This window comes from Colletotrichum fructicola (assembly GCF_000319635.2).
Source record: "Colletotrichum fructicola Nara gc5 chromosome Unknown KSG_Nara_v1_contig05, whole genome shotgun sequence".
NCBI classification, from domain to species: Eukaryota; Fungi; Ascomycota; class Sordariomycetes; order Glomerellales; family Glomerellaceae; genus Colletotrichum; species Colletotrichum fructicola.
In genome coordinates, this window is record NW_027094055.1 from 4,170,831 (window position 1) to 4,195,508 (window position 24,678).

The 24,678-nt window shown below is 53.6% G+C and overlaps 10 protein-coding genes across 10 annotated transcripts; 3 read left to right on the top strand and 7 right to left on the bottom strand.

Annotated features, from left to right (window-relative positions):
- Positions 1-1,909: 1,909 nt before the first annotated feature.
- Positions 1,910-3,396, top strand: CGGC5_v009888 (uncharacterized protein; the record flags this gene model as incomplete). The annotated part of the gene is made up of 2 exons (XM_032025534.1): positions 1,910-2,562; positions 2,628-3,396. 2 exons carry the CDS (start codon positions 1,910-1,912, stop codon positions 3,394-3,396), a joined length of 1,422 nt encoding a protein of 473 aa, XP_031877899.1.
- A 588-nt stretch (positions 3,397-3,984) lies between these two features.
- Positions 3,985-5,638, bottom strand: mtr-15 (N amino acid transport system protein; the record flags this gene model as incomplete). The annotated part of the gene is made up of 5 exons (XM_032025535.2): positions 3,985-4,413; positions 4,468-4,859; positions 4,918-5,109; positions 5,169-5,430; positions 5,495-5,638. The coding sequence occupies 5 exons, from the start codon at positions 5,636-5,638 to the stop codon at positions 3,985-3,987; spliced, it is 1,419 nt and encodes a 472-aa protein (XP_031877898.2).
- A 2,643-nt stretch (positions 5,639-8,281) lies between these two features.
- On the top strand, positions 8,282-10,840 carry CGGC5_v009890 (putative transcriptional regulatory protein; the record flags this gene model as incomplete). Its single annotated transcript, XM_066152232.1, has 8 exons — positions 8,282-8,331; positions 8,404-8,526; positions 8,586-8,698; positions 8,750-8,932; positions 8,985-9,800; positions 9,856-10,031; positions 10,093-10,276; positions 10,332-10,840. 8 exons carry the CDS (start codon positions 8,282-8,284, stop codon positions 10,838-10,840), a joined length of 2,154 nt encoding a protein of 717 aa, XP_066008503.1.
- Positions 10,841-11,167: 327 nt separating this feature from the next.
- Positions 11,168-12,533, bottom strand: fap2-4 (L-saccharopine oxidase; the record flags this gene model as incomplete). Its single annotated transcript, XM_032025537.1, has 2 exons — positions 11,168-12,265; positions 12,324-12,533. 2 exons carry the CDS (start codon positions 12,531-12,533, stop codon positions 11,168-11,170), a joined length of 1,308 nt encoding a protein of 435 aa, XP_031877938.1.
- A 1,013-nt stretch (positions 12,534-13,546) lies between these two features.
- Positions 13,547-15,464, bottom strand: CGGC5_v009892 (Delta-1-pyrroline-5-carboxylate dehydrogenase; the record flags this gene model as incomplete). The annotated part of the gene is made up of 4 exons (XM_032025539.1): positions 13,547-13,719; positions 13,783-14,732; positions 14,791-15,263; positions 15,321-15,464. The coding sequence occupies 4 exons, from the start codon at positions 15,462-15,464 to the stop codon at positions 13,547-13,549; spliced, it is 1,740 nt and encodes a 579-aa protein (XP_031877978.1).
- A 700-nt stretch (positions 15,465-16,164) lies between these two features.
- CGGC5_v009893 (uncharacterized protein) lies at positions 16,165-17,161 on the top strand (the record flags this gene model as incomplete). Its single annotated transcript, XM_032025540.2, has 3 exons — positions 16,165-16,180; positions 16,281-16,398; positions 16,450-17,161. The coding sequence occupies 3 exons, from the start codon at positions 16,165-16,167 to the stop codon at positions 17,159-17,161; spliced, it is 846 nt and encodes a 281-aa protein (XP_031877885.2).
- Positions 17,162-17,344: 183 nt separating this feature from the next.
- Positions 17,345-18,313, bottom strand: P5CR-3 (Pyrroline-5-carboxylate reductase; the record flags this gene model as incomplete). The annotated part of the gene is made up of 2 exons (XM_032025541.1): positions 17,345-18,216; positions 18,271-18,313. The coding sequence occupies 2 exons, from the start codon at positions 18,311-18,313 to the stop codon at positions 17,345-17,347; spliced, it is 915 nt and encodes a 304-aa protein (XP_031877976.1).
- Positions 18,314-18,675: 362 nt separating this feature from the next.
- CGGC5_v009895 (putative proline dehydrogenase) lies at positions 18,676-19,774 on the bottom strand (the record flags this gene model as incomplete). Its single annotated transcript, XM_032025542.1, has 2 exons — positions 18,676-19,498; positions 19,563-19,774. 2 exons carry the CDS (start codon positions 19,772-19,774, stop codon positions 18,676-18,678), a joined length of 1,035 nt encoding a protein of 344 aa, XP_031877977.1.
- A 1,073-nt stretch (positions 19,775-20,847) lies between these two features.
- On the bottom strand, positions 20,848-21,774 carry GSTO1 (Glutathione S-transferase omega-1; the record flags this gene model as incomplete). The annotated part of the gene is made up of 2 exons (XM_032025543.1): positions 20,848-20,885; positions 20,949-21,774. 2 exons carry the CDS (start codon positions 21,772-21,774, stop codon positions 20,848-20,850), a joined length of 864 nt encoding a protein of 287 aa, XP_031877974.1.
- A 473-nt stretch (positions 21,775-22,247) lies between these two features.
- On the bottom strand, positions 22,248-24,040 carry CGGC5_v009897 (Non-reducing end alpha-L-arabinofuranosidase BoGH43A; the record flags this gene model as incomplete). The annotated part of the gene is made up of 2 exons (XM_032025544.1): positions 22,248-22,375; positions 22,438-24,040. 2 exons carry the CDS (start codon positions 24,038-24,040, stop codon positions 22,248-22,250), a joined length of 1,731 nt encoding a protein of 576 aa, XP_031877975.1.
- Between the last annotated feature and the right edge of the window lie 638 nt (positions 24,041-24,678).

The following is a 24,678-nucleotide window of genomic DNA, read 5'->3' on the forward strand; positions in this document are numbered from 1 at the left end:
TGGATATTTATGGGGTGAATCCCTCCACTGTCTGCTTCATCGCAGCCGTAAGTATAACTTTAATTTCAACGGCCCTCAAGTTTCTTTGCATCGTCAAAGCATTATACCGGAAGCCTACGAATATCACGAATATTAGGCAGTATAACGTGGTCACGTTTAACATCACTTCGTCAGGGCCGAGCTCACTGCCCCGCGAACTGGGCCGTCTCCTTCCGTGTCGCCATGAATTGCTAGTAGTAGCGGGGACGACAGGGACGATGAGGACGACGGGGAGTGTGCAGACTGGTACTCATGAAGGTGTTGACAGACCGAGGCTCGTTCAAGGACCAAGGACAACGCGCAGCCTGTCGTAACCCTTCCAGAAGACGCTAGAAGGAGGGAGAAAGCAACGGAAGAGCAGATTGGTTATACATAAAAACCAGATCACGCATTATTCAGAAGGGAGGCAGACATATTTCGGCAATCATCTTTTGACTCCTAAATGTAGTTGGCCTCTTTGAGCCTTCGCCCTGTGTCATACACCTCTTGGCACAGCCCATCTTCAAGACAAATCCACGAGAGGGAACCAGAGTTTCTGGACGCGATGCCGTGCTGTATAGGAGACATCTAGATCTAGCCGTCATAAAGCGCGGTGAAGTCCGCAAGCGCTTCGCGCATTGTCAGAGCCAAGTGGCCGCGGCCGAGTAAAGTGAAGATCTCGCGAAGCCATGTATCCTTTGAGGAAACGGGGGGTAGGCTCTGCAGAATCAAGTGTTCTATTTTTCTTCCAATAGAGCAATCGAGACGGCCATTGCTGAGTGCCCTCTATCTGTGGACCGAGGCGAGAGCTTATATGGAGCCATGCAGCCCGATTATATTTAAGGTAACGGGACAGATGGTGGGCGTTGCCGCAGGCCCTCACGGAGGGGTGGAAGATATTTTCGTCTGTTCATCAGGGGATGAGCCCGGATTGCAGACGAAGTACAATTTGACTTTTTTTGTTTCTGGATTCATCCGTGTTCCGGAAGATTGCCAAAAGGTTTGGCGCCTGTGCCATTCATCACAAGACGCCGTGCCGAATCTATCCATCCAGAGACGTTTTGGACCTGCACAACGCCATTCCGGCTTTTGTTCGACGACACCTTGAGTGCTTTCCCCCGCCCCCCAGAATTGCCGACGTCTAGATGCGGAGGGCCATCTCCATGGGGAGGCTTTTGGGTGCATGTGGGACCATATCATGGCAAGTAGGATGTTTTGGCCAAAGCCAAGGGTTCGTCTGATGCTTTTGACATCCCGGGAACAAAAAGACGAGAATATCCCCATCTTAAATACACGTGCCGTAAGGTATACGCAGCCACTATGCATGGCTTATTCCGGGGAAGGCCCAGCGAAGATTCAGGTCTACCTAGAGTTTTCGGTAGTTCTACAGACCAGGGGGCTGGCTGCCATTGCTGTTGATCTGGATCGCACCTTGTCGGCCACACTTCTGTCGGCATCACATCAATATTGAACGACGACGCTCCTCCAACATGTCAACATGATACACAATATCAATATATCGAAAGTTCAAATTCACTAGACTTGTGATTCTTAGCTAGACCGGGTGCTTAGTAATTGTCTGACGACAAACGAAAAGGGACTACGCAGACTCCTCGTCTGATGCGAGTTTGATATCGGGTGACGCCCCTTTCGATAATGACCACGTGAAGGCAGGGAAGCTTGGGAATTGATAAAGTCGTTGGACGAACAGCGCAAGATTTTGAATACGAGAAGACAAAAGATTTATTGATCAACCATTCGCCACTCACGCCAGGTGCTCCTGCCAAACACTCTCCAGCTCCTCGTGGAGAATCCTCTTCTAAGTCGGCTCAGGCCAATCTTTTCAACCCCGTTTTTCGTCAGCCCCGATCTTCAGAACAGGAGACAAGTCATGTCGGGTCTATCCGTCCCATCCAATGTGCCGGGTCTATCAATCCCATTCAATGTGTCGGGTTTAACAACCCCGGCAACTGTGTGGCTCAACGCTGACCCCCCCACCGCCCAGCCCACCGGAGCCGTAGCATTAAGAACCACGCCGGGATGGCTAGAAAGATTCAATGCCTGGTCGAGTCTCTTTAATTTCGTCAAGGGTCTTGGTGTCATCTTCGGCTGGTGGCCTGATAGTCAGCAAGAGAAACCGAAAACCCGGCCGCACTACACGCCGGGCGAAACGCCGGACGACGTGCCGATTTACACGAAGGTTAACTTCTGGATCGGTAATGATGGGCCGCACCCGTTCGACCCCACTAAGCCGCCCATGATCAACGCTGGTGGCGACGCGCCAGATGTCCATTTGTTTGGCGACGGAGGAAATCACATCGGCTCCAGATACCGACCGGGGTTTTGCCCATCCGGCAGCATCCACTGCTACGCAGGGGTTGATACTGAGGGTTATGCTTCATACGTCCTTCTCAGCGGCAACATGAATCCAACTTGTATTGCGCTCATGACTGTGGAGATACCGGGTGTTGAGAGGAAGTTTGGGTTCGCCCTGGGAAACTGGGCAGCACCTTGCGAGAAGATCTCCGGCAGGAAGAATCCATGGTTTGTTTACTTCCCCGATGTGTCTTTTCGTTGTTATGTTTTTCAGCTTTCTAAGAGTGAAACAGGTACTACGCCAACCAAGACTTACCCCTGAAGAGTGCTGTCAATGACGTGAGCAAATGCGTCTGGATCGGCAGAGGCAAGGATAATCAAAAGCCAAAATATCTCAGCGGAATGCAGCTTCGTATGAGAGAGTTCCGCTCCAACGAAGCCCCTATACGGAAAATGGATTACTACTGTCGTAACTACCCGGTCCTCAACTTTCGCACTGAGACGTATCCTCACGTAGTCCAGAAGTGGGCAATAGACCCTTTGTTGGCTGGAACGAAAGCACCGACTGGCCCCTTTCTCGATCCACAGTGGGCAACTGAGACCGAAGACATGGAAGAGAGCGAAACCCTCGTCACGGAAGGTCTCCCAACAGTCACTGCTATGGGGACTTTTGGCGACGCCGCCGTCAAGGAGAGAAACAGGAACCGCTACGCCCGTCTCGCCCGGAGATGGATCAGCTCCCCAGACCTCGTGGAGCAGATCGCGATGGACCCCTCGGTCTACAAGAGCCACAAGCCCGGGCACCTGGCCAGCGAGCTCTGCGACCGGAACGCCGGCGCCATGGGGCATTCCTTCGTCTCGTACGCGGAGAAGATGTTCTGCTACATGCCCACCAAGACGCTGTACAAGTTCTGCGAGGATATCGACGAGGGGGCCTGCTGGTCCGAGGACGACAACAAGGTGATCGTCAAGGCTTCGGGCGCAGGAATGATGACGCTCTCGGCCGCGGATATTCCTGATCTGCGCCACGCCCACAGCTCTATGAACATTGTCTGGAAATAAGTGCGCGCTCAACGTGTGCCCGGCCGGGATGACAGGAGGGGCGAAAACGAAAGATCCTGTGGTTGGGATTTGGGGTGGGTTGCTGAGGTCGTTCGATTTGGTTGTTCAAGTGTATTCGTTGTTGGAGAAGAAGCTATCTGTTGTTTGTAGATGGGCAGAAAGCATCTGCGGCTCTTGCGCGGCATTTCGGACAATGCGACATGGCCGGCAGGTACCCGATCACTCCCGCGAGGTTCAAGATTGTCGAAGCCAAGTGTGGAGATTCGCGAAAATCATTGCCGTCTTCGAACGCAGATATGCAGGTCGCCTGTTGAACAGCTTACGCCGTGCCGGTTGGACCCGTCTTGGACGCTGAGACTCTTGGCAAGAGTCGTAAACATGCACAGCGGGATTATTCGGACTACCTCCTCAAGCTGACTCGGTGTGTTATCCACAGACGGTCATGAGCCTCTCTTTACAGCGATTCTTGACTCGTATCGCCTTAACACATCACGAGCAAATCACGAGGCTGTGGTTCGTTTGTTTTGGTAACGATTGACTTTGATAAATGCAAATTGGTATCTAACTTCACCACCACAAAAACTCCTTCTAATGCGACACGGAGTTGGAGTTGTCAGCGCAAGAGAACGCGCTGGAGCCTCCAGACTCCTTGTAGGTAGCCATGATGCCCACGATGGAGCCGTAGGCGCCGGCGATCATGAGGAACGAGCCGCTGACGACGACGAAGACGCTGAAGCACACCATGGCGATCCAGCGCGGGTTCTTGTCGAGCTTGCCGGCGCTCCAGTTGTCGTAGAGCCACATGCAGCCCATGGGCTGGAAGGAGAGGAGGGTGCCGAAGAGGGCGCCGACGAGCGAGACCAGGCCGTCGAAGACGGGGATGGAGCTGGCGATGATGTAGGCGATGACGGCGACGCTGAAGGTGCAGCCGAGCCAGGTGATCCAATGCTTCGCGGTGTTGGCAGTGAGGTGCTTGGTGCCGCGGAGCATGCGGATGAAGACGTACTTGGCGGGGAGCTGGAGAATTGTTAGTTGGTGTTGCGGCACGCCAAGGAGTGTGTTGTAGCTTACGTGAATGACGAGAGTGGTAGTCACAATGAGACCGGGAAGAGCCAGGCCGTAGCAGACCTTCTTCATCGTGGTTCCGGCAGATCCAAGAGCCGGGGAGGCAACGTAGGAGCCGCAGAAGTAGTAGACGATGACGCCAATGGCGATGTAAGTGCCGGTAACAACACCCTGGCAGATGAAGAGAGATCGGGAGTAGTGGCGGGGCTCGCGCATCTCGGAGACGATGGAGAAGAAGGCCGGGGTACCAGCGAAGGCGAAGACGAGGGTAGAGAGAGCGGAGGACGCCTCAGCGAAGGTCGGCTTGCCAACGATGACATAGTCGGAGACCCAGACACCGCCCTGAGGGGCTGCCGCAGGCCTGTCCTGAATGCCGACCGCAATGGTGAGAGTCAAGACTTTTTAGTTGTTAGCTAAGTGCGTATGGAGAGTTGCTGATTCAGGGGTTATGCGTACTTGAGCTGAGAATAGCGACGAGACCGATCCAAGCAAACCAAGTGATCTTGCCAAGCGTTTGGATGCTACCGAAGCAGAAACCAACAAATGCAGCCACAGCAACAAAGATTGCAGTGCAGGCACCGTGGGTGGAAACCGAGTTGAGCGCAATGGAGGCACCAAGCATACCAGAGCCGGCAACGAAGATCCAGTCTGTTGTAGATATTAGCGGGCTGAGCGTTTTAACGCTTCACATGTGCGCGGCGACTTACAGAGACAGAAAACCACGGCAAAGAATTCACGACCGATGGGGCCGAAGAGCTTGCGACCAACGTCGTCAATGCTGTACACATCGGGGTGGTTCAACTTGAAGACTCCGACAATGTAGTCGGACCAGGTTGTCACGCCCGACACGAGGCACAACGCAATCACGCCCGGCACGATTCCCAAAACGTGGAAGGTTCCCGGGATGGACAAGACTCCGAGTCCGATCTGGGTCTTCATCATGAGAGCGGCTGTTCCAAGCCACCCAACCTGTTGGTCGGAAGATTAGTCGCTGTACGGGGGTTCGTCGTCTCTTTTCCCGAATTTTTCTTACATTGCGGTAGTTGGGACCATCTTCACCGATTTCACCGAAAACTGCATCGTAGCTAGCGTTCGGGTCGTCGTAGACGACGCCGACCTGGGACTGGGTTGAGACCTGGCCCAACTCGTCGAGGTGGCTTTCCTTGCTCTTATGCATGGTGGTAGCCATTTTTTTGTTTTTATTGTCGGTCGATGGAGTGTGGATATGTGATCGATTCTAAGGACAACGTCAAAGTCACCGCAGGAGAATATCTTTCAAGTCTTTTGAAAAGCAGTCACTTTGAAGCGTCGAGGGTGCGATTGTCGAAGTTTTTCAAATCTCTAGGAGAGATCCGATGTTGGCGGTTAGGAGGTGAAGAGGTTTAATGAATTGCCGTGAGACATTGAAGGCTGAGGTGAACCTTGGAGGACAACAAAGATAGAGTGCGACCAAAATGAGTGTGTCAAGACGACAAGGGATCGAAAGCCCAGTGCAATTGAGCGACTCGAGGTGAACTGCGAGAAGATGGATAATTCAAACATCCAGGCGTTCGAGATTTTGGAGTTGGGAACGACGCGCTTTTGAACAAGATTTGGTCTAGCGCTGGAGCCGCTTCTCTTCAGCTTCGCCCAGCTCAAGGCCAATGCCGTCAGGGGCATGGCGTGCCAAGGTAGCGACGCAAGGTTCACGCTTCTATCAGACAGACAGGTTCCTCCAACAAGAGGACAAGACCAGATAGGTCAGATAGGACACAACCCACTGCATGAGGTAAATTACGCACCTATTTCTGAGAGAAACCCCATATTTTCCCCGGACTTCATCGACTGGGAGATACGTCACAGCGGGACGATGTTCAAGGATGCTAGGGAGAAATGACTCGCAATGGCACTTCCTTTTCAGGGTCGCGCGCAGTGGTGCACATTCGGCCTTTGTCCGGCAATTGTCAAAAGCTTCGATAATTTTGATAAAATATGCAGTCGGGACCCGTTCCGACGCACACACAACTCTTACTGGAGGTACGAATGAATACTGGAGGCACTTGAGGCGACATTCATCTGATAGCCCCCTTCAGCTCAACCCCTTGACGGATGACAAGGAACTCCCACGGTCCACGGATCAGCCGGGACCAGATTACGAAAACTTCCTGGTCCGCGAGGTTTTCCGTGGGCAAACACGGATACAGCGCGCGCTGAGTTCACATCCCTCCCATCGGCAATAACGCGTACGGATAGCAGGCAACCGTTAAAACGCGCAGATAGCAGAGGGTTATTTGGCCTCTCTGCCCTGGTCGAGCCGGCAGCCTTTTGCGGGTCGGCTGTACCCGTTTTCTCACCACGAAAGAATTATGAGGCGGTCGGTCAGCCGGTCTTCCAGGCGCAGTGCGTCGAAAGCGGAGATCGGCTCTATGACTCGTCTGGCATTGGTCTATCTCAGGGTCTCGCTCTGCGCGAATCCCTGTTGCTGCGGGACCCTCCCTGGGGTGTCTCGAAGTAAAACACCATCGGGTGAGGATCCGGTCTTCTGCCCGTACCAACGGAAGCGGTTCCGACCTCCTCCGACGCAAAAAAAACCTGGCCCGCCGTTTCTGCGCCACCGCGAACAGCATCAACGGCGGCGCATGAGTCTGGAGAGCCGCCGCGTGACCACCACGATGACAACAGTTAGCCCAAGCGCCAGACTCACTGATGTCACTGTCGGATGCTTCCCGCGTGTCTGGAGACCGGTGGGAACGTGTGAACTTGGAATGCAGTGGTGACGCTTATTTTCCGCTTCCCCATGGGGAGCGCAGAGACAGTTGAGATGACGGCGTGGTCGTGGAGAAACTGTTACGTACAAAGAAGAATGCGCTGCCACCTTGCCCGGTCTAAGCGACCAGAGCGTGTGCCACCAGTGTCGCCAGATTAGTCGGCGAAAAATACGGACTCTAATGCAGAGGCCGCCGCGCATTGTTGTGCAGGAGCACATGTCCGCGGCCTTTTTTCTTCCAGAGGAAAGCCTGCGTGAGTGGCGTGGGCTGTCTCTAGACATGATAAACAGATACTTCTATAAGGGAAGACGCGATTGGCCTTTCTTAGCCTTCTACTAACGCAGTGCTGGGAGGGTTGTAATGGCTCGCTACTGATATCGGATGAGCCGCGGCGGCTCTAATGAGACACTACGCTAGTTTGAGTGTGGCAGACTGACTTGTCATGTACATGGCAGATGCCAACACGGAGCACCGAGAACGAAGCCGTTCGTTCTCTTCCCCCGCATTCGACCGGCCGAGGCGTCTGTCAGTTGTTTCGCTTCATTGGCAGAGACTCTTGTTGTTTCCACCGTCGGAGAGATACCTATCACTACTTTTGCACTCTGACAACATGGGTGCGTGTCTTTAGCCCCCGAAAACCGACATACGACCGGCCCTCCGGATGCATCGTCGTGCTCGTCAACAAGAGGAACATTGACTGTTATCTTCAAAGGGGTATCTTGCAGGCAACTGATACCTCTTAGCTGCGTCCGTTATCGGGCATAACGGCCGGACAGTTAACACATACATAGTGCACATCGTGCTTTATCACCGACGCAGTCTAAGAGACTAGATAGCATGCGGAACTTAGTGCAGATAAGCCCCCTAGTCAGTGCCCAGCAGAAGGAAAAAAAAATTAGTTCTCCACCACGGAATCGCTACCCCGCGTTTCTGGTTCCACGATAGTCGTCACGTCACCCTTTGAGGCTCGCACCACCGTCGCGTGTCCAAAGACTGTATCAATATCTCGGTTTGATTGAATTTTCTTTCTTTGGGAACAGGTTTTTTCTGCCTTGTGTTATTGGAACGGCGCAATGGAACCCGGGACTGGACGCAACAAGGTTACGAAAAGATCTTCAAACGCGTGAGTTCGGCGTTCTTCGGCGCGCCTGCCGGCCAACTTTCTGGGCCGCTCCGCTGACCCTCTCTTGGACAGGTGTGTAAGATGTCGGAGGCAAAAGATCAAGTGTTCGGGGTCGCAGCCATGCGATGCATGCGGCAAGCGCAAACAGTCCTGCACATTCGATGAGCGCGACCAGAGGATAGTGGTCACCAGAGGGTAAATCTCATCTCACCGTCCGCTGAAGAATTAAACACCCACTTACACGGCCGCTCCAGTTATATCATCGACTTACAGCAGCGGATCGAACGATGGGAACGCAGCAAGAGCACCAATGAGCCGGCGCGGGACTCGATCGAAGGCGGCCAGGCTGCCGACAAAGTCGAGAGTGGTCTGTTATCTCTGGCTTCGCATCCGAAATGAGCAAACTAACTCCTTGCAGGGTCTGAGAGCGATGTAAGCATGGCAGGGGCGGAAGGTCCAGACTCAACCCAACCTTCGAGAGGCACTGAGAAGCAGCAGGACGCCCGCCCCAAGCCGCCCATGGACCCGGTGGCCTCGACGCTCATCAACCCATTGTCTACTGGGCAGTCAGAGTTTATGACAGCGCCGACAGGAAGGATATGTGAGTTATTCCCAAAGCACATCGACTTTATAGGTCATTGACAGCCATGCAGTCTACTTGGGAACATCATCCAATTGGTCCTTCACACGTCGCGTCCTCAACATCACGCACCAATACATCAACAAAACACCTCTACCCACGAGCGCACTCATCTTCGATGCCGCGGCCTACACCCTCGATTGGGATGGCTACCGCATTGGGGAGGGCCCCGAGATGCCGGCCCTCCCAACGCAGGACTATGCCATCTACCTGGTCAACGCAGTGAAGTTTCACTGCAGCCAGATGTTCCACCTCTTCGATGAAGAGTCCTTTATGAAATCCCTATACCACTTTTACTCAGACCCAAATCCAAGGGCTGACCCTACGGACCTTTGGTTCATCCATTTCCTTTTGATACTCGCTTTTGGAAAGGCATTCACGACGAAGGCCAACAGAAGCCGAAAGCCCCCAGGCCATGACTACTTTATAAAAGCTGTGCAGCTTCTCCCCGACCTTAGCGTTTTGCTGAAGCAAGCTGCTCTCTCGATAGAGATTCTCTGCTCACTTGCACTGTACATGCAATGCGTCGACTTTCGGCATGCCTCCCACAACTTCATCGGCCAAGCCATACGCATGGCCTTGGGTGAGGGCATGCACACAGACATGCCGACGCAAGTGCTGGGAGAGGCATATGTCGAGAGGTGTCGAAGGATCTGGTACACAGCACATATTCTAGATCGAGAGATGACGTCCCTCTTTGGCCTTCCGCCTTCAATCCACGATGATTACGTGCAGTGCCAACTGCCAACCTATTCTGGTTCATCGCAAAGGACTGCGGCCTTGCGGATGAGGATAAAGCTGTCTGAGGTTATCGGCAGTATTAACAGAAGTAAGGTGCCAACTCGATAACTATCAGAAGTCGGGCTAACCAAGTTACTCAACAGAGGTATACGGTCGAGATGGGAGGCTCAACAACAAGTTCATGCTGGGGACTAAAACCGTCCTGGAAAGTATGGCCCATGTTGCCAACGATCTTCAACAGTCCTTTGCGCTTCCACTCGAGAGGGATACAAGTTGCATCTCCAGAACATCGGCCCATTTACACCTACTACATCATCAGGTAAGTCGCTCTAAAAGCCATTTGCTGGTCATAACGTAAGCTAACCAATCCTCTTTTTCAGTGCATCGTCCTTGCTACAAGACCGCTGCTATTTTGCTTCTTGAAGATCCGATTCGAATCCGAGAGTAAATGCACCGAGCTACTGGGATCATCTCAGACGGTGCGAAATTTGATACAAATGTGCATGGACTCTTCCCAACAGATGATTGCTATCCTCGACTGTCTACAGTCGCAGGGTCTTTTGGGTGAGCTTTATCACAATCGAGTATTTCTACATTGTTCTCTGACACGGACCTCCAGAAACCTTCCTTCCATTTGACTTGGAGGCGATCTTCGTCTCTACGGGAAGTCTATTGCTGGGACCCGCAATCGACCCGCAGGCCTTCGAAGGCGTGGTTCCCTCGCTTGAAAAGGCGTATGCTGTTTTTGATGAAATGATCGCCGCTGGGAATGCGGTGGCAAATTTTCAGAAGGCAGAGCTGCAACAACTCGAAATCATGTTGCAACAGTTGACACAAACACACCCACAGCCAGCAACAGATGACTCCGGCGCGGTGAATGAGGCGCCATGTCAACAACAGCAGCAGCAAATAGCTGACGACACGAGCCCTCACGATACTGTGATTTCCTCGTTGGCTACGGATTTGTCCCAGAACGAGAGCTATACCTCGTCGCTGCCGGGAAATCTGGAGGAAATGACTTTTGATAGCGGCCTGACCATGACTCAATTGCTGGATATGGCGAATTCGATAGAGCACGAGGATACGGAATGGATGTCCCAAACAATTGTCGAGCATAGCATTTGGTAGTCTGGTTGAACAACAGCGATTTGACTTTTCTCTCCCACATGAAGAACACAATATGCATGATGTCTGCAGGATAGGACTTTGCATAACGTACGGGATCACCTCAAAGTCTCCCAACCCCATCGAGACCTTCCGTTTCTGTCTCTCAGCTGCCTCCTGATTGCTCAACCTCTGTGGGCCTCGGAAGTCACGACTCGTTTCGGCTCCTCGGCGACCCCGAGGCTCGGATACATATGCAGCATCAACAGCAGACGGGCGATCACACCTCATTCTCAGCTTGACAGGTTGGAAGTATCAAAGTACACAATGCTATTATTAACTACATATCTTCTACAACTTGGAGGCCTTGGGGTTCTGCAGCTCTGCAAACTCCATGGTGTTTCCGAGACGCCAGCTGACAGTGTCTCCCCACTTGCCGTCATCGCCGCCGACGTCCTTCCAGCGCCATTTGTCAACGGGTTGCTTCCCGTCCGCGGCCTCGAGCAGGTTCTTCACCCAGTCTCCGATCAGGGGAATAAGCTTAGCGGCGTGCCCGGAATCACCAGACATCAACACCACGGACGAGCTCGACTTGGGGACGTAGTCGATGATGAAGTCCGAGTCATTAGTGTCGGCAAACCAGCAGAGCGACTGCTTCACCAGAGGCCTGTCGGCAAGCTCTGGCAGCGTCTCTCGGAGCAGCTGCCGCACCTTCTCCTGGTCGTGCAGGGGCATGAAGGCGCTCTCGGCATGCGAAGGCGGGAGTGAGACACCGGTCTTGGGATCCGTGTTCACGTACCCACCGCCCATGGGGCACAGCTTGAGGAGGTTGGTCTTCGGGTCAGGCTCGAAGTAGAAGCCGTAGTCGCGGGCATAGGTGACGGGGATGCCACGCAGGGCGGATGTCTCGTCTTCAGTGAGATGGACGTGTGCGACGGACCACGACTTGGCGACCACCTGCTTGCCGCACTCTGGCACCAGCCGCGCGGCAGCAGCGCCGACTGCGACGATAACGAGCTTCGCCGGTACATGGCGGCCCTGCTGCGTCCTGATACCGGTGGCTTTCCTGCCTCCCGGGGTGTTCTGGTAAACAATCTCCCTCACGCCGCCGTGCTGGCCGAGGAAGTACTTGACGCCTCGTACCTGCGTCGCCTTGTACAGGGCGATCAGGGCGTTCCCAGAATGGACGTAACCGTCAAACGTGTTGAGATAGCCCTTCCAGCCGGAACAGTGCCCGGCCTTGTACTGCCAGACGTTCTCCTCAATGTCCTTGCCACCTTCGATTGGGATAACATGCTTAGCCAAGACCGGGTTGATTTCCGCGGCCTTTTGGAATCTCTTGAGCGTCTCAATGGCCCTGTCAGGGGCCTTACCCGAGACACAGTGAAGAAAGCCGACCTGGTGGAAATGCGGCGCAAAAAGTGGCGTCTTCCAGGCCTTGATAGCTTCCTATTGCCTGAGAGTAAGCCTTTTAGTGTATCAGCTCATTTCGGAGGATGCAACTTACGAGGGTAAGATCGGTGTAGAACGGGTCCTCATATTCCGCCCTCAGAATCTTGTTGATGTCATTGGCGGCAGAGTCTTGCGGGGGTATTGTCTCGTGCTTGTCATAAACAGAAATGTCCGTGTATCCCGCCAGGGTGAGATGATAGGCCGTTGACAGGCCGAAGGCACCGGCGCCGACGATGATGATAGGATCGGACTTGCTGATACCCATGGTGATAGTTCTGAGAGACTCGTGTTGAAGCTGATGTACTAGACTCCAAGGGAATCTTTGCTACGAGTGAAATTTGCTCCTTATGATGTATGTAACGTCCAGCGGCCGTCTAAGCCGTTCAGTCCACCGCCGGTTCCGTTCGGGAAATGGACCGGCTTCGGACCCATGGTTGCGGTGTTGCGGTGAAGCTATTCCCGGACAATGCGGGGGACCGAGTGACGGGCCAACGTGATCTTACGATGCTGACCACGTCGGCTGGTCTCCCATGTGGCGGTCGAGACCACGCTTATCGAACCGGTTGCTCGAGACGGGTGTTGAACCGCATATCTTCACAATCGTCATGAACACAGTCGGAAGCACTTCCGACTTATTGAAATCATCGTCATTGGCTGAACGGGCCGATGTGGGGCTGGAGTATCGGCATCGGGACCCTCACCCGTGTTTTCGTCGTCCAAGGCAGGCCCTCTTCCCCAGACCCCAGACCTGATGACCAGGTGTTTGCTTGAAGATGGGATCACGGTACGTACTGTCAAGTCCGGAGACAAGCGATGGCAGAGTTCGGTCCGCGTGGTCCTTTGCAGAAGACAGCAATTACGAGGAAATAGAGACGAACATTCCGGAGGGAATTCTTCAGCAAACGAAGGCTGCATCTGTTGGTGTGGTCCCTGTCGCCCAATAAGGCTTAACTAACGCATAATCGCGGGCTATTTTCGTCCGTAGTTTACATGACTCTCCGGCATAAACGTGCTGCCAATGACAATTTGACTGAGTACAGTGTGTTCACCCTACCCTGCACAGCGCCCGACTAAGTATGTCAACACTCGGATGAGCCCAGTTGAAACTTGAAGAATGGAGCATTATGAAACTCGAGGGTGATGCTTGTGATGGGTCGGTAATCATCAATGTCATTGGACTACTGAATAACTCTCTAAATTACATATTTCGCCTATCCCGAATGCACATGCCACCAGGCCCCGTCACGCCATTTTTTTTCGACCACCCGTGCGCGATTTTTATTTGTTGCTGGGGTACTCGAAGTCGGTCAGGGGGAAGAACTCCTCCTTGATCAACCTCGGGCTCGTGAAGCGTCTCATGACGTCAGCGCTGCCGGCCTTGTCGTTGGTTCCGGAGCTACGGGCACCGCCGAAGGACTGTTGGCCGATGAGGGCGGCGGTGGTCTTGCAGTCTGGAGAAGAAATGGTTTAATACTCTGGAGAAAAGCAATCAAGCTTGGGAAGGTTGGACTTACTGATGTAGAAGTTGCCGGCAGAGTAGCGGAGGGTGTCCTCCGCCTCGCGGATGGCGGTGCGGTCCTTGGCGAACACGGCGCCGGTGAGGGCGAAGCCGCCGCCACCCTGGTCGACCTTCTTCAGAGTGGAGGACCACTCGGCGTCGGGGTAGATGTTGACGGCCAGGACGGGGCCGAAGATCTCCTCGTTGAAGAGACGGTGCTCGGCGGAGTCGGCGAGGTAGACGGTCGGGTTGACGTAGTATCCGTTGGAGCCGTCGTAGGTGCCGCCAACGAGCAGCTTCAGAGAGGGGTCCTTGTTGCTCTCGTCGATGATGCGCTTGATCTTCTCGAAAGAGCGGTCGTGGATGACGGGGCCCATGAAGGCGTTGAGGTTGCCGTCGGGGCTGCCGATGGTGATCTTCTTGACGTTCTCGGTCAACTTGGACAGGAACTCGTCGGCGCGGGACTGGGGGATGTAGACGCGGGAAGTGGCAGAGCACTTCTGGCCCTGGTACTCGAAGGCGCCGCGGAGGGTGTGGAGGGCGGCGCTGTCGATGTCGGCGGAGGGGTGGATGAGGTGGAAGTTCTTGCCGCTGGTCTCGCCGACGATCTTGGGGAAGTCGCGGTAGGTCTTGTTGCCGATGCCCTCGCCGATCTTGGCGTACAAGGAGCGGAAGACGTCAGAGGAGCCGACGAAGTTCAGGCCAGCGAATTCGCGGTGCTTGAGGACGACATCGGTGACCTCCTCGGCGTCACCGGGGACGAACTGGATAACGTTGGGAGGAAGACCGGCCTCGAGGAGGATGTTGTAGACAAGCTGGCTGGCGTAGATGTTGCTGGGCGAAGGCTTCCAGAGCACAACGTTACCCAGGAGCGCGGGGCCGGAAATCAGGTTGCCACCGATAGCGGTGAAGTTAAAGGGGGATACGGCGTAGACGAATCCCTCGAGAGGGCGCCACTCCAGACGACTAATTATGAGTTAGTTATGGTAGGCAGAAAAAGGTTCATGTGTGCGTAGTCGTTTACCTCCACATGCCGTCAGATCCACGCTCAGGCTGCTTCTCGAGGATCTCAGCAGCAAAGTTGCAGTTAAGTCTGAAGAAGTCGGCCAACTCCGCAGCCGCGTCAATCTCTCCCTGCCACATGTTCTTGCCCTGGCCGAGCATAGTAGCGGCAATAAGCTCATATCTGTACTTGGTGACGACCAGCTCGGCGGCCTTCAGGAAGATCGCCGCCCTGTCGACGAAAGGTGTGTTCTCCCAGCTCTTCTTAGCCTCCAGCGCGGAGTCGATGGCGGCAGCAACCTGCTCCTTGGACGCGAGAGGGAAGTTGGAGAACTTCTTTCCGTGGGCGTGGGGCATAACGGTGTTGAAAGACTTGGAGGCGGAGTGAACCTGGCCATTGTAGAAAAGGTCGCTGCGTGCGGGGAGTTCAGACTTGAGCTTGTTCAGGGCCTCCTCCAACTTGGCGCGCTCAGGCGAGCCTTTCCTGTATTCAGGCTGCGTCGATTGTCAGCTATTTGTTCAGGTATTGCTTTGGGCGAGTGGGAAACTTACGTTAGGCTCATTTCTGGGGTCTGGTAGTCTAAATGGCACGGTGGCCTTAGTTCTTGTTTGTTGCAGGCCGACGGGAACTGCGAAAGGACGGAGGGCACCCCTCATAGACCGCGCGGGTCTTGCGATGACGCTGGCGACTTGCATTGTCGAGTGTGTGATATAAAAATGTATGAGGTTCGCGGTGAGGGGGCGAAAAGGTTCGTAATACCAGACTAAGGATGATTCGCAAGCACGACAAGCCGTTCCTCTGAAGCTGATTGAGATACTGAAGATACACCACCTCCCATACTTTCGCCGTCTGAGAGCTCTATTTGATAGCAATAATGCCGGCCATGCTCCCGACTGTCGTCGAGTGCCATTGACCAATCACGTCTAAGATCGATGTCATTCCGTGCGTGATGCCGAGATCGGACGGGGCGGATCTCCGAGCGGGGTGCTCGACGGGCACCTAGCCGATATCTTTACATGCAGCTTCCCCGCCGTGCGGCGCGTGTGTTACATTTCCCCGCAAACACCGGGGGCTGGGATCTTGAATCAGCTCCGGCGTCTTGTGACGCCCGATTACAGGCCGATGATAGCCATCGTATCGTGAGCCGGCCTCATGAGACCGGCTGTCAGAGAGGGACCGCTTGCCCAGCCGCCGATGTACCAACTTCGTACTCACGGCCATTCATACTTGCGCTCTTGATCTGTAAAAAGCTTGCAGATGAGCTTGAGCAACGATGTGAAATGTCTGCCAGCTGTATAATTCATAGTCACACGAGTGCACCAACTGTAGAGTTCGTCTTAAGTTGAATGGTCTTGTTGGTGTTGCTTGATAGACCTAGAGTATCGATATCATGAAATGCGGATCCGTAGAGGTGTTCGCAGATAAGTAGCACATTGCCCACGTCCCGTGAGATGAACCGCCTGAAGCATATTCGACCTGCGAACGTCAGAATCTCGGCCAATGACACACAGAGGCCAAGAAGGGCGCGGCACACGACCCTTGCCCTCTCCTGGGTCAGTTGACAGGGGACCTCACAGCCGGGGCCTTCTCCGCAATTCTGATCTCCCCGGCCGTCACGATACTAGATCGGTAAGACACATAGATCACGGACCCTGAAACCTTTGACTAACAAAAAGCAAGGGCGGTGGTGGAGAGAACCTCGACCGGACGGCCCCTCATCCGAGGTCTCCGCTCGCAGCTATCGTCCGCCCTCCGCCACCCACGGGCCTTCTTCCTGGGCAAGCCGCTGGGCATAGTCTGGACCCTGTACGCAGCGACGTACGTCACAGCAAACGCCGCAACGACGCTGGCGGAGAGGTACGACGGAGCCGCAGCCGTGAGCACGGCGACCTTCGCGTCCACGTTCCTCGTCAACGTACCCCTCGGCGTGTGGAAGGACCTCCGCTTCGCTGAGATCTTTGGGTCCGCCGCTGCTTCCGGGGCGACGGCTGTGTCGACAACGCCGCGAGTGCTCCCGAGGGCCGCGACGGCGACATTCCTGGTGAGAGATGCCGTGACGATCTTTGGGTCGTTTACGCTCCCGACGTGGGTATCGGCTGGTATCCCGGACAGCGTGACGGCTTCTCCACATGCCAAGGCGACTATCACGCAGTTGACCGTGCCGGTGATGTCTCAGCTGGTGGCGTCTCCAATACACTTGATCGCGTTGGACTATTATGAGAGGCAGGGAAAGATGCCATTCTCCAACCGGGTTGCGAAAACGAAGGAGCATGTGCCGTCGACGATAGTCATGCGGTGCATCAGGATCATTCCTGCATTCAGTATTGGCTGCGTGGCCAACTTAGAGTTCAGGTCCTTTTTCCAAAATTGGATAGGTTCAATGGTACAATAGAATGTGCATTTCTTGGCTACACGAGACTGCTGGACCAATCCAGGTTGATGAGATGTCGATGAAAAGTCGATGCCATGGCTGCTATTTGGGCTAGACGGCTTCATCTCTCGGCTATGCGTTGAGCAGGAAATAACCAAAGTAAATGGTCAAAAGAAATGTTTGTTTAGCATTGATTCTATATCTCTATGAACGCCTTGTGTCGTTGAGATGAGGCGTCGTCTCCATCAATCGAGCTATGGTGACAGCCTCTCTCAGTGCCTTGCCGATGTGACCTCTAACCGCCCCTTCCTCCAAAACCATCAGGCCTCCAATCGTGCATCCTTCAGGTGAAGTGCCCTGGTCTCTAAGCAAAGACGGATGAAGGCCATTCTGCATCAAAGTTGCGCTTCCAAGCATGGATTGAAAGATCATGGTAGAAGCCAGGTTTCTAGGCACGCCCACCGCAACCGCAGCATCAATCATCGCGTCACAAATGACGCCCCAGAAAGCGGGCGTTGACCCTCCAACAGCCGTCGTAGCGTTCATCAACTTGGGAGCAATCTTCACCGCCTTTCCAATCTTTTCAAAAATGGCCTCCGTGAGCTCCATGTAGGGGGCTGGGACCGGAGGGTCCGAGATCTCGATTGCGGTGAGAGACTGAGAGACCATGGCGGCAATGTTGGGAAGGGTTCGCACAACCCAGGCTCGACCCTCGGTGTTATCGGCCGTTGTCTCGCTTCCGTACAGAGTCGACTCCAGCTTCCCTCTCGTCCACCCAGCAGCAACACTGATAAGGAGCTTGTCCTTCAATGCATCCGCTGTGCCCGGCTGGGAAAGAACGGACTCCACGTCGCCGGGGTCTACACCAAGAATGACGACTTGAGATGCTCTCAAGGCGGCAATGTTGTCACCCCTCGTGACCTTGAGTTTGTCTCCCGCATCGGGGAATCTGCCCTTCAGAGCACTCTCTGATTGCTCACTTCGGACACAAGCAATGAACTTGGTGATGGGGAGCGTGTAATTCTCGCTTTTTGAGGCGTCAAACAGCGCCTTGAGAATTGGAATTCCAAGATTCCCTAATGTATCTACATCAGTGACTGGTATACCGCTTCTTGGTGATTTAGACTTACCGCAGCCCAAGATGCAAAGGGTGACGTCTTTCAATTCCGCCATGATTGTCGGTAGTTGCTGTGCCAAATTTGTGATTGACGATGGCTCAGCGAGCAGTTTGACCAGAGTCACAGTAATAACAAAATGCAAGGGTCAAACTTCAAATCCTCGCCTACGCATCGAGATTTGAGTTTTGTCGTTCACGACTATCACAAGCCACCCTAACTTCCCCTCACCAGAGGCAACACACTCGGGAGCCTCCCGGCTCAAGGATGTGGGGGAAGTGGAGAAGCAACGGGAGCACTCCCGGTCGTGCTACACAATTCAAAGATAGCATTCCAAAGATAGTCACAAGGCAACAGTGATCCACTTGATCTGTCAAAAATCTCCGATTAACGAAAAAAGAGGGACATATCTTTTTATCTCTAGCCAACAGGCCGAGACCGGAACGATCTAGATCGCAACCGTCTGCCCAGCTCCGCCTTGAGCGCGGCATACTCGTCCACCGTCCTCGAAACCGCATCCCTGTTCTCCACCGCTCTCCGCAAAAGATACGCCACGCACTCTCCCATGGTCCCCCACGTCGAGCACTTCCACACCTGCGGCGACGGGTCCTGGCCGTTCTTCAGCTGCAGCAACGCAAAGCTGACTTCATCCGACATGCCCTGGAGCTGCGCGAAACCGACCGGCACCGTCGGGAGACCATCCTTCATTCTTTGTTGGTGCAGCTTGTGGGCCGTGACGACGCTGTGCTTGTTGTGGCTGGCGAGGAACAGGTTCAGGGACGGGAACGGCTTGCCTCCCGGTGCACCGTATTCCCCAATCTGCCGCCTGAGGGCTCCCTGGGCAATCATGTTGTAGGCGTCATCTGTGTCCTGCTTGGTATCGTGGATCAGGGATCGCTCGTCCGAGCCGATGTAGGCGCCTCTGACGAGCTTCAAGCCAAGGGTGAAGCCTTCGTTGTTGGCGAGCTCAAGATGCTTGGCGAGGGTCGCCGGGGTGCTCTTCAGGTATGCTTGGTAGGTCTGGTAGATGGTTGCGTAGCCGTCGCGGTTGTACTTGCGCATCAGTTCGAGACCAGCTCTGAAGATGCCCCACTGGAACTTTTGAGATTCGGCGTCGAGCAGGAGACGGATACCCCTCTCCTTGCAGCGGATAGAGACCTCGTCAAGAGCATCCATCATTTGCTGGGGAGGAAGCTCGTCTGCTGCAAAAGCGGCCGTCACTCTCGGTCCACCGCCAGTAAGTCTGTTTTCGCGATGTTAGCGGGCTGTTTCGGGAAAGTAAAATCCAGAAGGTGGTAGGGACTCACTTTAACGCCAGCTGATCACCCTCGCCAAGCAAATCCACCGTCTCCAACGCTCCTTTCCTCCATACTTCAATGTTGGAGCAGTTCCCTGACTTTGTGTCCTTTTCCGCATCGATACCGAGGCCATGCTCGGTGCCGGTCTTGTGATCAAAAACAGTCTCTTTCGCATATGTGAGAATTGTGCCACGGAAGCCCATAAATCTCAGATGCCGCATAGTGTCCTTTGTCTCTGCTGGTGACTCTCCTGCACAGAATTGTCTGTAGAAGAGCGTTTTCAGGACGGAGTGTAGTACGGGATTTCGGTCGACATCAAACAGGAGGCTTCTGTTTGGTCTTGTGAGGAAGGAGAGAACTGATAGAGATGGGCCGAGGAGGTATGGCTTAGAGGATATCGCAGAGACCAGCAGTGATCTCAAAAGGACTGGTGTTGGAAGAGCTGATAGTGTGGCGGGCTTGCTTGGGGAGAGCGTCTTCTCAGCAACTAGAGAAGTGGCAGAGGCATGCCTTACCCTCATAGGGGTCAAGACTGGTCTCCTTGAGAAGGCAATAGAGGCATGGCGGTTGGAACGAGTCCATGTGTTGATAAGTGGTGCGCGGGAAGACATCTCAAAGACAAACTCTCGCTGATGATTTGGGTATACTGACTAGACTTGCAACTTCTTGGTTCAAAGAAGGTGCGCCTTCTTTATCATAAAGTGTATCGTGACAACCTGACAACCCAGCCATCCGATTCGGAACTCCTCATCCATTACGAACACATGATCACTACCCCCCCTTCTCTTACACGTCCGCCGGTACCCAATGCGTATACTGACTGATCCAGGAAACTCGAGCCTTGAACAGGGCGGTAGTTGGGCTGCCAGCTTATCGATACCCCGCTCTTTAACGCGGGGTAAGATAGCCCATCTGTCTTGGGTCTTCGTATCACAAGATAGGGGTGCATGCAGCATGATGCCAAACGCTGAGCTGAGATCTAGACCCCCAAAACCAATCGGCCCCTAAATCCGATGGTCTTCAGTGTGGGGTAGGTTGGCGTTTGGGTGTGGCCGGTAGCGCCTCCGTTGGTGCTGGGCACGACCGGGAGACGAGACCGACGAGTATCTGGAAGTATCTCCCGTTGTCAGTTGACTCGGATCTGAGATACTGCAAGCGGCGCAGCAGCAGGATCCAAGGCTTATCTCGATCCTTCCGTGACGAATTCAGTAAAGGAAGGGATTGCTCTGTTGTTGTTTAGTCACGAATATCACTTAGACCGGGCCGGCATAGAGACTATAGTTCGATGCATGATTCATTGTGTATGAACATGGTCCGTTCCGACAACGGCGACTGACAGGGGTTTCGAGTTGATAAGCCATGCCTCTGAGTTGGTTGTCTAAGGCATTCTCTTACCACCTCTGGTTGCCTGTCCTACTTCTGAATTTGTCTTGTCCTCTGCATACCGCTTGTACACATCAATGTAGGCGTCTCTGTCGCTCAGCGTGTCTTTGATGGTTTGTTTCCCTTCAACAGCATCATACCATTGGCGCCAGCGCTTCCAAACCGCATCATCTTCGCCACCCTTTCCTTCGTGTGGCAGTCCAAGCCCACCGGGCTTGTAGTGGTCAAACAGAAACAAACGCATCGCCCATGGTGCCAGCATAATGTCGACGAGACCAAACGTCTTCCCTAAGAACCAAGGGCCTTCAGGGTCAAGCTCCTTAGCGAAAGTTTTGAGATGACCCAGGAACTCGCTGCGGGCTTCGTCGATGGTGAACTCCTTCTTAGGAGTATGCTGGATGAACTTGTAGAAGGCTGGCACAATGCGCGAGTTGATGTGATCGATCCACAATCGGCATCTCGCCCGTTCGTAAGGCTCCTCCGGGAGAAGATGCGGTCCGTAGTTGTTGCCCGCATAAGCCTCTTCTAGGTACTCGCAGAGAACCGTGCTGTCGTACAGCGGCTTCTGCTCGTTGCCCTTAACGTCAACCGGGACAGCCAGAGTCGGAACGAGCCCACGCGGGTTCAATCTGAGGAATTCTGGGTCTTCCTTGTAAGGGTTGATCTCGATGTACTGGTATGGAATTTGCTTCTCATGCAGCACAATCCACGTGCGCTGCACAAATGGGCAGAACCAGCCAGCGTAGAGTTTCAGTGCATGTTCGTCTGAATGCTTGGCGACGAGTTGGGCGGCTGCACCTGTGGCGTTCGGGTAGATTGATGTGTCAACGCTCGGCATTTTACCTGATGCTCTGTTCAGACTGCGTTATCAGTTGAGATCCGGTGATGTCTATGAAGAGTTCCGTCCCTACCTATGTAATGAAGAGGAGTTGGTTATGGTGTATGACGTGACACCAATCATGACGTGATGGTGATTTGGCAGCGCCGAGTTAGTGGGGGCCGAGCGGCAGCTGTCGGTCCAGTTTCGGCTCCGACTGATGCAGTCTGATCCACTATCGCCCAAATAGCACAACTCTTTGTATAATCAAAGGCTTACCGTCCGTTATATGTTGTCGAAAGATAGTTACGACCAGCAATAGCAGAACAATAACCAGTAGTAATTAAAGCTCAATATGAGAGCTAGTTACAACAGTACCTTAGCCTATGTATCTAATAAGACTACATCTAAGGCGCTGCTATGTAGAACTAGAAATAGTAGGCTAGATTATGCAATTGCTGGCCTTTTGACTGACTTGACTTGGCTTACTAGACTCAGTTGACTGGTACAACTTCGTCATTGTCTATCTTCTGCGCAACCTGAGTGTATCTCCATCGGCTGAAGTACGCCGGTGTCTTGCCCTCTCCGCCATTGTTCGTCGCATATGCTCCGACGATTGTGCCTGTAGTAAAAAGGATAAGTATAGCAACCGTGAAAATTCGAACCAGAAGCAGCTGTACTCACCAGTGAATGGACCGCTACCTCCAGAGACGATCAAACCGCTTGCAGATCCGATTTGAACGTACTCTTCGGGCTTAGAGATTGGAGCAGCTCCGAAAACGTATTCAGAGTCGCTAACAGCCGAGGCGAATAGACGCACCGGATCAGACCGCCAGGCTTTTGGAACTGGGAGAACTACCTCCTCTGGCACGGTGATGCTGGGCTTTCCAGATGCTTCGACACGGAATCTAAAGTGCGGAATCAAAGTTGTGTTGGAGCAACCTGGCATATTGACGATTCCAAGATCAATGTGCTGAACCTGGGTCAGGAACACTGTGACGCCTGCCTCTTCCTCTTCTACCTCCGGCTTGAAGTCAACATCGACGGTGTAGTTGAACAACGTGGCACTCTGTTTGCGTGCGATGAAGCCGAGGCCATCCTCTTGAGGATTGAAGTCTGGTGTCCCCAAAAGATTGACGGGCGAAGGCGATATTTCAAGTGTATTCGGATGTCCATCGGGAGAAATGGCAAATAGGGACTCTTTGGGAGGGCGCCAGAAGACGAAGTGCCTGGGGATATCTGAGCCAGGTGCGAAGTCGACAACATCGGGCTCGTCTGCCCAATGTCCATCCCCTAGGATATTCTTGTTTGTTGGAGGTAGTGGTCCAGTCATCGTGCCTCGCACCCTGTCCAAGACTGGCCACTCGCCCTCGTCCCAAGTGACGGCGAAAAGGACTGTCTCTCGCCCCATAGGATAGATCTCCCATGCTGGTCCAGATCTAGTGGCAAGAGCAACGCCCCACCAGTTTCCAGACGCATCCTGGAACAGGTCGGCATGTCCAACCGTCTGGAAATACTCGTCTGTGTTTTTGGCAGTGAGGATCGGATTACCTTCAAAACCTTCGTAAGGCCCTCCGATCTCCTTTCCGCGAGCAATAGTGACGGAGTGATTTGTCTCTGTACCGCCCTCTCCGATCAAGAGGTAATAGTAGCCATCTTTGCTGTACAAATGAGGTCCTTCCGGATTACGGTCTCCAGTTCCATTCCAGACCTTGAGTGGTTCCGTCGCAGAGCCTGTCGTGAGATCAATCTCGCTAATGTAGATTCCCGCAGCAACGGACATATACACCTTGCCAGAATCCCAAAAGATGTCTGGATCGATGTCGTTTGCCGGATTCTCGATGTGAAGGGGACCAGTCCAAGCGGAGTCGTCGTACGGTTCCTTGGTCGTGAACAAGAGAATCTTCGGCCCCCAGCCTTCAAACCACGAGACGTATGATGTGATCAGGTAGAAGGTTCCCTCATGATATCTGATAGTTGAAGCCCATATGCCCTCTGACTGGCCCGAGTTTCTGTACAGTTCCGGCAGCTGATCCGCCTTCGTCAAAGCGTTGCTCGCATGCTTCCAGTTGACTAAGTCTTTGCTCGCGTAGACGGGCACACCAGGGAAGGCCAAGAAAGACGACGTCGTACAGAAAAAGGTATTATCTAGCTCTTTGACGAATGTGCAACTGGGATCGGAGTTCCAACCTGGCAAGATTGGATTGTGGAAGGTCTGGTTGACCTCCGCCTGGCCGTGAGTCGCCAGCGTGACTACGAACAGCCCTGCGAGGCTGAAGAATCGCATTGAGTTGAGATTGGAAACGTAACCCGTGGAATTAATGTTTTCAAACCTATCAAGTGTTTTTTTTTTTTTTTCAAAACCTAGCTATTTCTGCATCATCCGTCATTTAAATACGTTTCTTATCCTACCGTGGTCCATTGAGTCGCTCCAATGAGACGCTGGATATGCCGCTCAAAGTACCGCTTGTCGGTTATCTTTCTAAGTACATACGAACCCGAGAACGAGACAAGAAGATATTCCGCCAATTCCACCGCCAGACCGGCAAAACTTCGACGGCAGTTCATGGTTGGCGAGCGGGGTTGTAGGTGAAATGGTCGGAAAATCGATCGAAACCCCGCATCCACCCCCGGAAAACCCGCCGGATGGCGTGCCGCTGGACCGTCGCGTACCGGAATGCCACCCAATGACCTCATCCATCGCACTTAATGTCCGCGTCCTCGGATCTAAACAAGCTTCGAATATTTATGGAGACTCGCATTTTCGACGAAGAGAATGTATGTACAGTAACCGACAAACCCATCGTCGCTCCTGCTTAGACCAGGCTGAATTGAGAGCACCAATCAACCCAAAGTTGAAAACTGAGTTGTTTGTTGTCTCATCGAAGCGACCCTTTGAGCCCTATAAACATGCCCTGCCCAATC